General features: G+C 43.1%; 1 protein-coding gene across 13 annotated transcripts in view; it reads left to right on the forward strand.

Annotated features, from left to right (window-relative positions):
• ADGRL3 (adhesion G protein-coupled receptor L3) overlaps positions 1-17,718 on the forward strand; it is a 490,192-nt gene that overhangs the window by 459,734 nt on the left and 12,740 nt on the right. For 7 of the 13 annotated variants that reach the window (XM_039710495.1, XM_039710500.1, XM_039710497.1 and 4 more), the window contains one exon: positions 12,218-12,346. The exons of the other annotated variants lie outside the window; for them this stretch is intronic. In XM_039710495.1, coding sequence (XP_039566429.1) covers positions 12,218-12,346 — 129 coding nt within the window. The remainder of the gene's footprint in view (positions 1-12,217; positions 12,347-17,718) is intronic. 13 annotated transcript variants of the gene reach the window in all.

The following is a 17,718-nucleotide window of genomic DNA, read 5'->3' on the forward strand; positions in this document are numbered from 1 at the left end:
ACCATGGTCTCAGTTTCAGGGTCCAGGGGGAATCCTGCTCCTTGCATTTCCACTGTGCAACTCTGTCCAATTTTTCACACCCTGGGTCTGGCTGCATACTTCTTCTGTGTATTTCACTTCCAACCTGTGCTCCACATTTATTTTCCTAGTGCTGAAAACTTCAGAGGTGTAAAAGCTGAACCAAGCTGATTACCTCATAAGTAGGAAAAAGGAGTTTCCCTTTGCCTGCAGGGTGTTTGGTGTGTGATCTTAATGCAGGCACTTGGATGCAGTGCTGAAAAAGTAGTACAAAAGGAATGCATGTAAGATGGACTGTTTGCTGGAGTTTAGTGCTTTGCAGGCTCAAAAGTGGAATGTATGAAGGTAGAGCAACAGAGCCTGCCTGAGCTTCGGGTACATCCAGTTGGGCACCTCAGGATTGTGAGAGATGTGTCTGTTTGCACCTTTGGAGTGTTAATGTCAGAAAGCTCTGGGATAGCTCAGCCAGCCTTGCACACAAGCAGTCATAGCATGAAACAGCAATGTGACACCAGCCTATTTTTATCCATGTCTTAGGTGAGAGGCAATACAGTAATTAGTGTCTCTCTTTAGATATGAGAAAACTGGGTGAGAAAAAAAAATCTTTATGAACTATGTGGTACTTTGTTACCCTGCAGGTTTTCAAGCTGGGGGAAGGGGGGAGGAAAAGTGGAAGTTATCTGTTAAAGAAGGGCCTGTTCCTTGTTTTGTTTGAGCCTTGAGGCTCAAGAGCAGCAGAGACAAAGGACTGTGTCACTGGTGCAAGGCAGTGTTTTGTAAAAGGAAAATGCTCAGATAGAGTTGTGTATATCAATTCAAGTTAGCACATAGTAGTTTTTCCCTCTTGAGGAAAATAACTGGGCCAGAGGTAAAGCCACCAGATTTCATAGATATTAGAAACTGCTCCAGAAGTGTGTTGTGTTGGGTCAAGTGCTGTTCTCCTGCTGTAATGCACTGACTCTTAGTTTATAAACTAGACAGCAAATTTGATAGTTTATCCCAATAGCAGCTCTGCTATAACAGAAACAGGAGCATCTTTTGTATATATGTGTATATATATATATATATATATATATATGCTTTATGTCCATCCATGGGCAAAGTACTGATCACCATCCCCACCGCCCTCATCCATGGAGGTCTCCTGGAGGCACTTCTTGGTGGTCTGCATTGCTGCTGCTCCAGTACTGTGAAAGAAAAGAAACAGCAGGGAGCTGTAAGAGCAGAGCTGTTTCTTGAGGGAGAACACCTGGGAGCTGAGGGAGAGTCAAGCCCAATCCAAACCCCCAGTGATGGTTCATTGTGCCACAGGGGATTGAGCCAGGAGCCCTGGACAAGGTGAGGGGATGAACCTGGTCCAGACCACCAGGAGATACTGGCAGAGACAGGGCTGGAAAACAAGCTACAAGACAGGTCCAGGATCCAGCCAGGGGGCAGACACAAGGCAAGGACTGGGTGCCCAGAGCCGAGCAGGGCTGTGGCTTCCTGGCGGGTCTCATCGAGATCACCAAGGCCTGCAGGGGTCCTAAGGACCTCAAAAGCTGTTCCACATTGGAGCCCAGGACCCCTGGCAGCTCTTCCTGAAGGATGGTATGTCTTAAATACAAATTCATCCATGTGGCCCTAAGGGTCCATTCATGAGGGAGAAGGCCCTTGCCAGCAAACCCCATCAGGGTCACCACAAAGCCCTCGGATCCCCAGTATTTGCACAACAGATATTATCCCTGGCTAGGAAAGCCATATTCACTCCCTGTTTGCTTCCATGCAAATGGGCTGAAATGGGAAATGGAAATGAGGGTGTTGTTTGTCCCTCCCCTTTGCTTTTTCTTCCTGAATGCATAAGTGCTGTTGCATGTTTCCTCTTCTGGGTAGTGTTCCAGAATAAATACTTTATTTCCCTTTGCTTTATTATTTCTCCTCTGTGTTTTTATGTCAACCACAAAGACTTAATCTGAAACACACAGAGGAAAAAGGGAAATTATTGCTACTGTTTTCAGAGGTAAGCAGTTTAATGTCAAATTCATGTGGATTTCTTCATAATGAACAGAACAAATTGAGCTCAAATTCAAACAGTGGGAATCTGAGTCAGAGAGGAAAATTAAAATGAAGAACATTAATATCCTGATTTCTAACCCAACCGAGACCTGATTGTTTCCTAAATGAAATCTCCCATCAAATTCCTTCCACCCACCCAAAAATATAATTAAGCTGTGACTTCCAGGCTGAAATCATATCTGCACTGTGAATTCAGCAGGGACAACTGTGTGTATTGCAGAATTGTTTTCAGGTGGATTTACTTTCCTGCATTTTTCAGAAGCAGTTGTTTAGAAAACACCAGTAGAAGGTTAAATTCTTTCTTTGGTAGGAGACTGTCACTCTGGAAGATAGGAGGTGTAGGTTAGAACTGAGGCAGTGCGGTGAGTCAGGGTTTGGTCACCAAATCTGCCCTTTCTGCTAAGATGAGGGCTGCTGGATGTGTCTCAGTGCTGTGAGATCAAGAAGTTTCAGTTTAGCTGTCTGCAGGGGTGGTGGGTGCTATGGTGTGGACATAACTCGCCAATACAGCAATGAAAACAGGGTGGAAAATGGTGTGGTAAAAAGCACAGGCAAGCAGGGGAGGAGGCAAAAAGAAAAAAAGAAAAGAAAAGAAAGGAGCAGAATTTGGATTCCCCAGGGATCTCAAACCCCATCCCTGGTACACTTCAAAGTGCAATTGCTGCTCATTATAACCCATTTGCCAGTGCTGACCCTTTGGTGCCTAGATGAAGCAGAGAGAAGGTGGAAATTTGGACAGTGGAAGTGCTACTGTTGTCATGCATCAGCCTTTCACAAGATGCTTGTTTGCTCCTTGATGTATTAATGCGACCAGCATGACAGAGATTTCTGCTAAATTTATGTTGCATATAAAACAAATAGCAAGCAGCCAGGTTCTAGGAGAGGTGGAAGTGCCTCTGCTCATCTTGATAGAATATTCAAAGGACACCACAAAATCATCTATCACAGTCTGTCTACACACTTCTTACCTACTCTGAGTAACACCTATGGCTTTTGTTGTGGCTTGAAGACATCAGAGAATAAATACTTCCTCCGTTTCTTTCCATTTGTTGTAATTTTTTACAGTTGGCAGCAAACAGTGCCCCAGTTTCTCCTGTTAAGTCAGTCAGCTCTCATATAATTTCTTTCAGAGATCATTTTAGGTTGTGGGGACTTACTAATTTTAAATTAATGAGTTGTGGCTATATGAACATGCATGTTGGCAGCAGTGTTAATGGTCACTTTTTTCCCCATTATTTCTTGTTCCAGTTGTGGTTCTGGGATAAGCAGGTTCAGTGCAGAGGATGTCCAAGGTGCCTGAAGTTGCTCTCCTTGTTCATGAATGCATTTGTAGATACCTAAAGGGAACTCACCAAAATATTCATGGATATAAAAATACACATTATTCTTGGCTTCTGAGCACTTAACAGCTCAAAGACGGTTGGGCTAAAGAAAAGTGTCTGTCTTCTGCAGACACCTTGGTCTTGTGAGTACCATCACTGCACAGCTGGCTATGTGGTGCCGAGCAAGAGCCACGTCTGTTTAAAACTGAACACCCCCTGGAGATGCTTTCAAAGCTTTGAGCTCTGTTTTCAGTCATGCTCAGAGTTTGATGGATGTAAATGCAGAGGAATTATCAAAGCTGAACCTGGAGTGGCCTTTGGCAGGGACAGCAGCCTCAGTGACCATTCAGAGACCATCATCTGTCAATGTGCAAATCTCACTTCTTCATTGTCATTGCTTCAAATCTAAAACAAGGCACTCTCCCCCCAGCCTGTCCCTTTGTGCAGAGTGCTGAGATGTGTCAGTGCCTAATGTTGTTGAGTTGGCAGGGGCAACCTGCTGTATGAACCTGAGGAATGCAGCAGTCCTTGCCCTTGAGCATCATCCTTCATATTGAAAAGCCCTTGGTCCTGGGAAATTTAGTCTGTGTTTCAAGGGGTCCATCAGTCCTGGAGCCTGGAGGCCTCTGGTTTAGCCACGATCAGCAGCAGCAGTGCTGGTCTCTTCTCCCTCTGGAATATGATTAGATGTTCACTTTCTATTTTTTTTCAAGGCTGCTACTTGAGAAGGGGGTTTTTGGAGGTGCTGGTTATTTGGTGGAAATCAATAGGTAATAAGCAGGGTAGGATCCCTGACAGCACTTCCCTGCTAATCCAAAGGCAGCCTGTGGCCTGTGTTTCAGCATCTCATCCATCCACAGCCGCTCAAATGCTGCAGCTCCTACTCTTCACTGGGCAGATTGGTGTTCAAGGGTGCTCACTGTCCCAGCACCCTGCATGCTTGTATTAGTGCTCACACCTCCAGGAACAGCCTGCAAAAGAAATAGCATAGTCAGTTTATATCAGGACTTCAAAACTTCCAGTTTACCCACTGCAGGAGGCTGTTCCTTTACCTCCCCATCTCCCCACCACCATTAGGCAATTTCCTAATGAAGCTCTTTGGTTTCATCCCCCCTGCCCTTCTGCTTCTTTGGTTCCCTCTTGTAACTCTTACAGACATACTTACCCTCCCCTGACCCCATGGATTCCCCTTCCTGGGACCCATTGCCCAGATGGAGGGTGTATTTGGAGGGAGTAATCCGCATGCCATTGCACCAGTTCTGTCACAAGGGATTGCTGTCTGTAAGCCAAAAGATTTCTGCAACCCTGTTAAGCAACTGTTGGCTTGGCTAAATGTCAGCAACTGGCCTCAAAATGACCCACCCTGATAATCATATATGAAGTAAAGAGAAGTTGCAGGTAGGTGACAGCAGAGGAATATTTTCTCTTTCTAAGGGAAAGTCATCAGCATTTTGGACTAGCAAATTGCTTCTGGTGGTTTTTTATCTCTCCCCTCCCCACCCCCTTCTCAATCAGCTGTACATTTTATGCTAGAAAAAATATGATTTTCTGCATCAAGGATCAAAACTTAGAGAGTTTAACTCTTATTTCTGCCTATGTGCAAAATTAATCCCATTGTTGATATTCTCCTGGTTTATTTTGCCTCTCTGCTGCCTGGAACTGAGTTAGCTGAGATTTGTTGCAGTGATTTCAGTGAGTGACATGACATTCTTCCTCTGGGAGATATTATGAACTGGCTTTGATTTTAGGATTGACAGCCATATAATTGGAAGTTCAGTCATTAGGTGGATCAGCTTTAAAGAGGAAAAGTAAGGGCAAGGCAATTTCTGAAATCAGAGCAGGCTTTTGGGAGTATTAGATCTGGCAGAGTACTGCTGCAGAGCAGGCTTAATATGGTGACTGTGAAGGAGGAAGGAAGAAAGCATGGCTGCTTTTATAGATTCCTGGAAGCATGGTCCAATTTTCATCACAGGCAGGGCTCTCTGCACATTTTGGGTGAGGCCTCATGTTTAGTGAGAAGTAATCATGAACAGGAGCAGTTGGGGATAATGCATGTTCATATAGTCAAGATACAATGTGGTGTAAACTCATGTAAGGGGTAGTGGTGGTGTAAAGAAATGTCCCATCCTGGGACAATGTTTCTGCTCCAGACAGTGAAGAAGTAACTAATGAGTGAGCAAATACTTATAAATGGATGTACACTAGCTGTGTGTTTTGAACATGGCCTGCAGATTATAATCCAGCAGAGGTCTGTCATCTGAAATCATCGCCAAAGAAAGGAAGGGGGGAAAAAGGGACAAAGAAATACTTTCGCTCCTCTGTCTTTGCATAAAAGCACAGGATGTTTCATGTAGCAGAAGATGGCCCAGAGCTTAACAACCTCATTTGCTGAAACTCCATTTCACTGCAGTCAGTATTAATAGCTTCACAATGAATAGATTAGATGCTGCAAGTGACAACAAACCTATTTGAGAGAAATTTAATAGGGAAGTTTATTGAAGTTTATTAACTGAATCCTGTTGGCTATTATAAGAACAGAGCTTGATAAATCTAAATGTCAGAGCATTTGTTGGAAGGAACTTGGAAAAATACTGAAAATACCTGTTGTCCTCCAGCAAATATCTGTGAATTTGCTCATCATAATTGCATTTATTGTTAGAACAAATTTTGAACACATGGAAGACCAGGATTCATTAAATACTTGAAAGCTCTACCTGCAGAGAAAAGGACACAGTGGAATGCTGGTGAGGAAAGTCTCAAAGAAAACTAGAGCTTTGACTCCTACAAACCTACTTTTGTTTCCCTGGGAGCAAAATGGAAAAAGTTAATACTGAATGAAAACAGACAGAATTTACAAACTGAAATCACTGCAGAGAGGCCGTTCCAGTGACATTTAAGTCTGAGCTATTCACTGCATTTTGGGTGAGGCAGCGTGTGTTATGGGGTTGTTTTAGTGGACACTTAGAGGAAGACTGAGGTCTTACCACATCATTGGTGTCCAAGCTAAACCATGTCTCCTGATAGCTCAGGAGCTGTTCTACCTTCAGGGAATGGTCCATGTCCTTCGTGGCTGTCACTTGTCCCTGCAGAGCAGTCTGAAGTCAAGGACATGACGTGCAAGAAGCTGAGGGACCTGGTTCATGATGGATGTGAACCACAAGATAAGATGGGTGTTCCAGGAGTCAGAGCAGGCAGGAGTACAGCACTGTGCGCTTACCTTGTGGAAAGGGAGCCACATTGCTGGCAAAATAGGGAGGAAACAGGACTAAGATGGATTGAAAACACAGCAGGGCATGTAATTCCTCCTGAAACAAGCAAAAAAAGCCCAAGAAAATGTAAATTTTGGAATTGCTGGGTCAGAGGCAATGAAACATTTTGTTATGACTCAGATGTGCTTTTTCTAAACTATTTCTGTTTCTACTCTAATAAAAAGTTGAAATAATACAAGAAGTCAAAGTCAGCTTTTATACCAGCCACTCTTCTGGAACAAAAAGTGAAAACATTTAATTTGGAAAATACTGATTTTGTATGGACATTTTTAAAGCATTGAATTGTTCATCAAATTAAATTTGTAAGCTGCTCCATTCTCCTTTCTCAGCAAAACTGCTCTTCTGTCACATATTCTCTACAGTGGGGGAATCTCTCCAATCCCCTGTCAAAATGCACATACGAAAATTATTTTGGTATGCAATTGAAAAGAGCAGAGGTCAAGGAAGATACATGGTGATGGTGTTGCCTTTGCAGACAGATTATCCCAGTTAAAGCAGTGCTGCTCAAACCCTTCCAGACAGGCAGAGCCATGGTGAGTAACAGTATTATTCAGAAAATCTGGAGGAGCAGTTGAATCCATTTCTCTTCCAGCTGGGCAGACCAGGCAGATGATTCAAGGTAACCTGTATAGCTTTGTCAGCTAGCTGCCCACAAGAAATTTTTTAAAATTTTATTCCTGGGTGATACAGTGTAGAGTCTGGCAACATGTGCTTGTCATCATAATTTTCATCCTTTGCTTTCAGTGAGTGAATAAACCACACTTGTGTTTAACAAGGTGCAGTTTTCCCATACAGTCATTACACAAATCTCTTTCAAAAAATTATCTCTACATTCAATGTTGTGCTGCATCAAAGACATCAATTTCTACCTTAGAAAGGAAAGAAAAAGGTTCCATTTGGTTCCATAGTGTCATTAAAATAATACCTGCTTTCATAGCCACAGAAAGTAGCTAAGTGTAGCTATCTGAATCCTTTGTGTCTGGTTACAGTGATGTTAAAAATTGTGGGATTTTCATCTTCTTTGTCCTGGTTGGTTTTCCTAATAGTTTTTCTCAGTTTGCAAATCAAAAGTGCAACCCTCCAGATCTCCCCCTGCACCCTGAGAACAAGCCATGGCTTCTCCTGGCCTTTTAAATCCAGCATGGCTGGATCTGTGGTGCTTGAATCTTGAGGATCATCGATGCTGTGAGAGGGGAAGGAGAAAATACTTGCCTTCTGAAAGACCATAATTTCTTTCTCCTTGTGATCACAGCCTGCAAATCCTTCACTTGAGGAAATCTAGCATCAGGAAGCCTTGATCTGAGCACTGGCCTTTCCAGAAACCCAAATTTGAATGCAATTTTGGATATTAGAGTTGACCTGGTAGCTGTGTTTTGCTCTGAACTTTGGTTGAATACCAGTGGAAACAGGGAGAACTTGGGACTGTAGTTGTACCAGTGTGGTTGCAGAGAATGTTTTTGTAGAGGTGCAAGTTCTGCTGTTAAATGTTTGCTGGTTGTGATGATATAATCATGCTGTAAAAGGTGAACCTGTGGGTTTGAACTCGTCTTTTTTCCATGCCCCCACACGGATACAACATGACAGGGGTTTGGAGACAGAATGCATTTGCTTTCAGTAGGGTGCCTTTCACTAGCAGAACTGGAGGTGATTCAGCACAGCTGGATGGAAGGCAGTTCCCCTAATTAAATAAAGAGTGGTGGCTGTGTGCTGGGCTTAGGTGGTGCAGCAGATGGCAAAGGAGGGGTTTGTATAGGGGCTGCTATTGCTGGAATGTAGGAAAGCAAGGATGGCACAGAGCTGTGGGGTGTGCTGGGAGAGGTCTGTGTTGCACTGCAGATGCTGAGAGCCAAGGATCCAGCAGTAAGTGATCAAATAAAAGTAAGTGATGGTAACTGCTGCCTGCTGAAGATATTAGGCACATTGCCAACACCAGCTGCCAGGGATCTCATCCCAAGAGTGCTCTGACAGGGAGGAGATTCCAGCTGGTCAACAGGCACTTGCAGCTCTGATCTTTCTGGTTTTTGGGCCCCTGGACATGCACTGACCTTTGTAATTGCAGCCCCAGTGATTCACACCCACAGACAGGACTGCAGAATCAACCTCTTTGGTGCCCCCCATGGTGTTTTGGGAGAGCATGCTGCTATGATCCTGTGCTTACTTTATTGGGGTTTTGTTGGCTTTCTATTACCAAGGCCATTTTCATGCAAATGAGGTTACAGTTCCATAGTCTACCTGCTCCTTCTGCTCCTGCCTCATCTGCAGTCCTAATCTCTTCTTCCTAATAGTCCTGTTGGTTGCTATAGCAATGATAAAGTGGTATGAAAAAGCCAGGATGATACTTAAATGTATGTCTGGTATTACATTTTTTCTTTCTTTCTCCTGGGAAAGAGAAACCAAATAATGAGAGGTGGTGGTTTTTTTGTTGGGGTTTTTTTTTTGGTTGGTTTTTTTGGGTTTTGGGGTTTTTTTTGTGTATTACTGTTTTCTCAAAAGCTTTAACGATGGGGTTTTTGGACCATGGATGCAATCCTCTCAGGGAATTTTGCAACTCAAGAGTAGGTAGTAAGAAACAAGAACACAAATTTATGAATACAGGGTACATGTAATTGTGAATTTAAGATGCCAAAGTTACATTTATTGTGTTGTGCACAGGGTAAGAATTTTGCCAGTTCACCATGATAGGAACCTAAGCTTCAGAGTGCTTTGGGCCCCGGTTTGGTCTCTGAAAGTAATGAAAGATCTCTGAACATGTTTAGCAGAGGGTTTGTTTTGGATTTGCACCAGACTTACTCGGCACTGCCGCTGAAAGTGGCATTTTGAACAGTAAATTAAAAAATGTTAATGAAATCAAGGGAGAGGAAGGCAGAAGATGGAATTTTTTTGCTCAGTTGCTGCATACAGGAATGGGTGGCTATAGTACCAAGCCCTATCTTTTACATACCTGAGAGCAAAAATTACTTACTTATTCTGTATTTTCAACTTTTTTTTTTGTCAAGTTTGTAGTCAGAATCATGGATATGTATTAAAAGTTGGCTGAAAGAGCCTTATGTGTGTGAATTCAGTTCATTTGAGAGCCCACCATGCTGGTAAATGAAGGCAAGCAAAACCTCTATTTACGTGCTTACACAGGTTGATCCCTTCTTTCTTGTCACAGTCTGAGAGTAAAACAACTTCTCCTGCCCAGCCATGGTGGGATCATCTTGTTCCTGCCTGCTGGGGTTCACTAGACAAGATCAGGCCATGGATATATAGGGTGAGATGTTCTTTGTAGCAGCTGGCATTTAAAGACACCTCAAGCTAAAGCCCACCGTGGGTATATTTTTGATATCAATTCTCATAGGGACTGAGTTGGAGATGGGGTTAAATCTCAAATGGGAGGATTATATCACTTTTGAGTTTATGGCTGGCATTAACTCTGGACTTTCTCATTACTTGTATAAAAGTGAGCCCCTTTTTGAATCTTTTATGGCCTGGCTTGATTAAAAATGGGATGAAAGCAGAAACAATTTTAATGGCCTTAGTGCTCACTGGTATAAAACTAGCGCAAGAAGAGAAATTGTTCCTGCAGTCCCTCATCCCAGATGAATGTGAGACTGAGAGAAAACACATTACCCGAAAGAAAGAATTGACTCATTTACCTAATAGTTACATTGAAGGTTACTTAGTTAAGCGTTCATATAATGTTTTCTTACAGGAGACAGCTTTGTTTCCTTATTTTCAAACACAGCAGCTCATCTTGCTTTCCATCAGCATAGACAAAAATATCAGGTGAGAGAAAACAAGTCTTTTTTTTCCAGCTGCATGTGTCGAGGAGCCTCCCTGGCATGCAGCCCCCATACAACACTGCCTTCTACTTTGTCCTGTGCTCAAAAGACCGATTAAGTGATCTGCTAATGCCATACGCCTGGGGCTGGGAAGTGCTGGGGAATGGTGGGGGAGAGGCAAGAAACTGTCTGCTCCCTCCTCTACCTGCAAAGACACCACGGGGAAATGTCATCCCAGGCCTGCATACAAGCAGGGCAGGAGGCAGCCTCCACCTAGCCTGAGGTTTGGCCAGTTTTTGCCTTTCTGTAAATAATTAGTAGGTGTGGGCTTTCAGAGAACTCCCTGCTAAGGGGATTTGTACTAGCCAGAGGTCCTCAGGGCTTCTATATCCTCAGCAACTCCATCCAAAGAGATTGTACCCAGTGCCCTAAATGCCTTCACTTCGGCACGGGGCCACCTCCACACCTAAAAGAGGCAAATGGGGTCTCCATGCCTCAGACACTGGTGAAAGCATTCCTGAAAGGGTTACTGGTTTTGAGGATTGGCTCTTCAGTTACTTCTTTGGGTTGAGGCTATCGGATGTTGGTGGCAGCCAGGTCATCTGAGTTCTGTGACAGTCCTGTCCTAACTAGCTCTAGTTGCCCCACCAATGACTTACTTTCCTGGTGAAAAGGTTTTGTCTTTACAGTTTAGTCCTGGAGGTTAAAAACCATCGTCATCCTTCCTGCTCTAGAACTCAGTAGGAATGGCCCTGAAGGGCAAGGGTTTTTTTATTTGGTACTTCTCTGGAGATTAGAAGAGGTCCATAGCAAGGGTTTAAGGGTTTTTCATCCTGTAGGTCAGCTAAAAGGTAGGGGGAGACTTTCCTTCCTACGTTGATGCCTGCAGTAGGAATTGAGGTGGGTCTTGGCAGCCACCTGCCAAGCCATGATGATCCCAAAAAGCACATGTCCAGAGGCTGCGTCTCCAAGGGATAAACAAAAGATTAAAGGACAACTGTTGGCTGAGTGCTTGGAAACAGCAGCAAAGAGGTGCTGGAGTGGTGAAGCAGGGTGTTTGTGGGGCACACAGAAAGCCTTGAGACATGCACTTCCTGGCCACTCTCATTCCTGATAGAAATGCGTGGCAGAGCTGTAGTGCTCTCACCTTCCAGGATGGATTCAGGTGGTTGTGGATGTTCTTGATGGTGATATCAGAGAAGTAGCTGAAGTGAAACTTGCCCTCTTAGACATGAGAAACAGCTGCTGTTTGAGAAATGCTGAGAGCCTTTGGAGAGGCTGCATTCTCCATCCTTTCTCTTTAATTCTGCCTTTTTAATCTAGATGTGTTGTGAAGGACTGGTAAAAGAGATCCTAGCACATAGTGGGAGTTCAATGTGCTGTTGTCTGTTAGTCATTATATATATATTTTTTTATTCATTTGGCACTTTCTGGAGAGATTTTCCCCCCACATTGTGTAGGCTGCCATCTTCCTTTCTTTCTTTGTAGCAAGCATGTGGGCGCAGCCTTGCTTACACTCCGAGCAACTGGGGAACCACCATAAATGTAGCTTATCCGCTTTCTGATACATTTTCTTTTGCGTTGGTTTGGATTTGTGCATCGTCAGTAACATCTGTTCTGCTTTAGTGGCATACAGTTTTCCGAGTCTAATTAGCTGGCTGCTTGTAATCAGGACTATTTCAACTGTTGTCATTCTGAATGTTCTTTTTCCCTTTTTTTTAATACCACATTTGCCTGATTGACCTTTTTTGTTGTTTTTTTTCTCTGTCTTTCTATCGGGCTGCTCCAGGAGCCATGGCTAATCATCTTATAACCAATGCTCTGCTTCGTCCTCATGGCACTAACAACCCTTATAATACATTGCTCGGGGAATCGGCGGTCTATAACAACCCTTCTGTCAGCATGTACAACGCACAAGGTGTGCTGGAGTTTCTCTCTAATTTTTCTAGTGAGAATTCCATTTTCTGTGGCTTATTTTGGCCCATTTCTTTCTTTTTTTCTTCCTTTTACTTTTTCTCTCCCCACGCACACACACCTTTTTTATTTTTTTTGAACCGGGCACAAAAAAAAGATCCTCTCCCCTCCCTTTCATTTCAATGCATCTTTCCATCTTCCAGATGCTATTTTTCCATGAGCAATCCAATTCACTTTGAAAGACTCTTGTCAGTTTTACTCAAAGCATTCATAGTATTTTGATTTCGATTTTTTTTTCAGTCTCCTTGCTTTTGCATTGTTTTGTAGTTGTGTGTGTGTGTGTGTGTTTTGTCGGACACATCCATTCCTCTCTTTGTTGTCAGCGCATTTCCTTGTTAAACCATTCATTTCAGAAACAGGAACACCGCTGAAGGTAAGTGAAGCTAAACTGGCCTTTGCCACCAAAGCTGCTCTCATTTGAAATGGCCTACAGGAATGTGGCCAGCAGTGCACTGGTTTGCACAGGGAGTAAAATGCAAAATAAAACAAAAATGCCCTTGATCTCTAAGAAAAATAACAGTTGAAGAAAGAAGTGTAGGCCAGCTCCAAAGAGCAGAGCTGAGATGAGAAATGTTTTGCCGTTTGCATTTATACGTTTTATCTGTGTTGCTAGGGGAAAAAATAATCAAAAGAAGGTGTAGTGAAACTAGATAATAATTGATATCCTCCTTTTGGCAACAAAAAAGAGGTAGAGTCAGTTGTACCTAATGGAGGTTTCTGCTATGGAAATCGCTCTCTTGTCACCTACATGTTTGTCTCTGCTCTGGCTTCTGTGGGAAGGGACAATGTTTGTAAGCTGATGTTCTGGTGCTTCTGTGAGGGAGAGGCAGATGTGTTTAAGTAGGGCCTGAGGAAGAGATGGGGAGTGTGGAGCTCTGACAGCTCCAGTCTCTTGGTGGCTCCACCCTGCTCTGCCCTTTCCATGTTTTTTGTGTTGTTTTTTTTGGTCTTACTTGTGAGGTGGCTGAATCACTGCAGAGTAGCACTGCATTCCAGTGCAAGTGTGCCAGCACTCTGTCAGCTCTCAGTGAAGGCATCACTTCCCAGCAAAGGATATCCAAGAGAGGGAAAATAATGATGGTTATAATGCAAGCAGGAGAGCCCCCTTTGTACTCTATGGCAGCATGTTGTTTATGACAGAAATAGATGTTGAACTGCATCAGTAGGATATTTGCATTCAAAGCACAAGGAAAGCACATGTGTTTGACCTTTTTGCTGTTTATTAATTTCCTAAACTATGCTAACTTTGTGCAATAAATTTGTTTATAAGAATGCTTTTTTGAAAAGGGGCTACTGTTAAACATGAAATGCTCTGAATTTTAAGAATTTCAGCATACTGCAAATGTGGAAATGAGCTTTGGTGTTCTGACTAGTTTCTTGCATGATAACTTTGATGTATGGGAGTCTTTTAAATCAAATGGCAACAGGTAATGCTGGGTCAGCATTTGCCTTAAGAAGAGTCCTGATGTTCAGGTTTGGGTGCATCAACTGAACACAGGCGATTTGGGCAGAAATGTGTGTTACATGTATTTTAATAATTTTCTGTTCTTCAAATTTTTCGTACTAGAATCTGATACAGTTACCTGAGCTAACAGAATGTTATTCCATAAAAATAACAATTTTTTGCAAGTCCTATTCTGTTCAACACAGATAAGTAACAGAGAAACCTATCCAGGCTTCGTCCATGGGAGGTGAAGAAAGAGCATGGGACCACCCTGGTCCCATTTAAGCTCCTGGAGCTTTGCCATTGACTTCAGAGGGAGCAGAACCCAACCCGTTCTTTTCAGGAGGCTGCAAGTTAATTAATGACCATAGAACTGGTATAGCTATTAGTTTTCAAACTGGTTAGGTCCCTGGACAATTGCAAACTGTGAATATTAGGAGATCTCATGGCAGAAATGAAGGGTGGCAAAATCAACCAGGCCTAGTGGTCTTAGTGGCCCTTTGGGGATGCTGCAGCAGCAGGAATTATAAAGCCAGGAGAGTGCATTGTAAAAGTAGATGCTGTCATCATCTCTGGGTGTGCCTTGGCTGTGGCTGGCGTGCAGTGAGGCATTGTTAGCTAACACCATCCAACTAACTCATTCCACATCACTAAGGCTGTGATTTTTTATTTTTGCTCATACATTTATCACTTCTGGTGCTGGCCATGGGTGGGGCAGCCTAAGGAACCAGGGACTGATCTGGTCCACCTGTTTCTTTTTCCCTCCCCAGTCACATATTTTAAAATACTGTCTCTGCTTAAGCCAAAGCTGTCACATCAGGGGCAGGTAATTACCAGGGGCAGGAAGTCCTAAAAATTACCTTTGGAAAGAGGTGAGGAATCAGACCCTAAAAGGCCAAAATCCTATGTTCCAGTGGCATAAGTGATTCCTTGACAGGACACAAAGTGTAAGGGAAGGAGGAGGTGGTAGGTAGGGGCCGAGTGCTCACTGTCATTGGAAGCTCAGGGACATAGACTGGCTCAGTCTCTCCAAAGCAGGAAAACACCCAACACATTTTGTCAGAATTAATTTTGGGAGAAGGTGTTCACAAGCATTAATGACCATTATCAAGCTCTACTTAAAATCCAGCAGACCACTGAAGAGTGGTAAACTGAGCATTATCACTGCCTCTTCATCTTATTCTCTGACTTTTCTTGTTTTAAGCCTTTCTTAATAGTTTCATTTAGCAATGCCATTATTCAAACTACTATTCCTCTTTTTTTTTGTTTGTTTCTTTTTTTGCCAAGTCCGTGTAGCTTGCCATATGTTTGGTTAAAGCAAAAATCAGACTTACCAAAGTTTGTAAAATGCCAGCAGCCCCATGATGAGCAAAGTCATACTCTTACAAAGCACTGTTGCAAAAGATGGACGGCAAAACATTTTTAGCAAGGAAACAGATTTCAGTTTCAGCTACCAGGGGTTATTATACCTAACAGTAAGTAAAGCCATTCATTTTAAAACTTTGGAAGTGACAATGACAGTGCCTGTCTTTTCAAGCATGACTGTTACCAGCTTTAGACTTTTCTTAAATTTCCTGGCATTATTTCTTCATTTGTGTTGCACGCTGAACATTTTATAATGGCATTGGAAAACAGTTTAAATGTGATAATTTTTTTAAATAAAAATGTAGATTATTGAATATTGCGCGAAAAATATTTTTTTTTCTGTCTAAAATGTCAATATTTTTAACCTGAAATAAACCTTGTAACAAATTCATGTATTCTGGGCAGTGGAAATTATTTCCGTTAACTCTCTTTTCTGCATATCATCAATTTGCTTTTTACTCATGTTTCTCCTACTGTCGCTGTAAGCTTACTTGTTGTTTTTTCTTTCCTTTTCTTCATGCTGTCGTTTAGAGCCCTACAGAGAGACAAGTATGGGAGTAAAGCTAAACATTGCATATCAAATGTAATTTTTTTTAGTTCACTTTTATTGCATCACATATAGATGATGTAGTTAATAAAGGAAATTAATCTCACAGTTTTGAAATCAAAAGACTATGAATAGACATGTATATATATGTGTATGCGTGTGGATGGATGTATGTATATATATATGTATGTGTACATATATATATATAGATGAGATTAGAGGATGCTTCCTTTGTTTATTTCTCATTTTTGTGGTATCGTTTACCCAGCATAGTTTCTCGTTTAGTTGTGTATGCTTTTTTTTTTTTTCCCCCACTTCATGTTTTTATTTGCGAGGTCATGGCATTTTTATGCGGTGTGTTTCATTGCAGCCCCCACTCTGTTCTCCCCTGCAATGCCTCCCATTTTATTTCTGCACCAAACCCCAGATCCATGCATTGGCAGCAGGAGCGCAGTGCTCCCTGCCCCAATGCATACGTTACTCAACGTAATCATCAAACAGATGCTGTTGTGCCTGTCACCCATTACATACAGCCCTCCCCCAAAAATGCTCACTTTTCATTTCTCCCCAAGCATCGTGACTCGGTTGGAGAGCTTTCACCGTGAAAATCAACGGCTTTGCTCTATGTCTGTGATGGCTAGTTGATTTTTTGGCATAGCTCCCTCGTTTTCTGGGGAACCCAGGATACAGCAGCACCCTCTAAGCTTCAGAAACCCAAAAGGTGACCGGCACATTTGGGGCATTTCATTCAAAAGCAAGAAGAAGCCTTCAGTAGCGCTTTCCAGCCCTTGACATACAGCAACTACTCCATCGCAGATATAGACTGAATCCTGTATTTTCAGAAGGTACACATGCCATGTACTAAGCATGGTATGAGCAACTGTTCATCTGAAATTGTCAGTTTAATGGCTTCTCTGATCCACTGTGCCTTGCTGGGAGTTGCTTGCCAGTTTTTGGCAATGCCTGAAGCCCTTAGCTGAGAGGTCAATAAGTTTTTTCATGCATCCCCATGCCTGCTCTCCTTCCAAGGAGACCAGCGATCCCAAAAATGAAAGCATGGTGGCTTAACTGCTGGGCTTGATTTTCTTCTTCCTTGCCCACCCATGCTGGCATTGCTCTCAAAGCTCTTCCCGGCCATCTCCCATAGAGCTTTGGGAAAGAGATGAGCTCCAGCCTCACGTTGTCAGCATTGAGACACCTATGGAGATGCAATAGGCAGTTAGAGGGGGAACATTCCAAGACCCTGCTGCTCCTCTCAGGTTTCCATGAGCCCACCATAGCATGGCAGTGATGGTACTTGCTGTACCCTCCGCTGAACCCACTGCTTTAACTTTGCAGGTGGAATAGGAGCTGTTTTTAAAGGCTTCACAAGACCCCAGAACAGCTGCCTCCAACATCAATTGTATTAGAAAATCCCCACCTGGCCAGTGTGGAGTAAATAATTTTGGTTGTGCCCTTAAGCCAGAAGAGGTAGGGCATTTAGAAAATCCTGGGCCAGGAAGCACTTTGTGCCTCCCCCTTGCTACTCCCTGAATCTTGCCCTTCAGTCCTTGTGTCTTTATCCTGACAGCCTGCCCAGTGAAAGAGGAGAGCAGACTTTTTTTCCTCTAGGAAGGATACACTCCCAAAGTTTTGGTAGTGATTAGCCGGGGCTGCAAATACTTTTGCCTCAGCTGGGAGGAATTGCCCCCTTCCTCCAAAGTTCCTAGAGCCAGGGCAGCTGGGAGCAGCCCAGGGTCATGAATTTTTCAGCTCCCCCAGGAATACATAGAGCGCAAGAGCTGTAGGAGAATGCTGGCCAGGAGAGGTTATCCTTCCAGCTGGATGTTTCTACATCAAGTCACACACTTGACAGTGCTTTCCATTTTTTTTGGTGGGAAGCCCTTGACCACCAGCTGGTTAGATGGAGCTGCGCCCTCCCATTTTGGCTGCGATGCTCTCCTTGCTGCCCAGCCCCAGC

Source organism: Passer montanus, unplaced genomic scaffold (genome assembly GCF_014805655.1).
Source record: "Passer montanus isolate IOZ18808 unplaced genomic scaffold, ASM1480565v1 scaffold23, whole genome shotgun sequence".
Classification (NCBI taxonomy): Eukaryota; Metazoa; Chordata; class Aves; order Passeriformes; family Passeridae; genus Passer; species Passer montanus.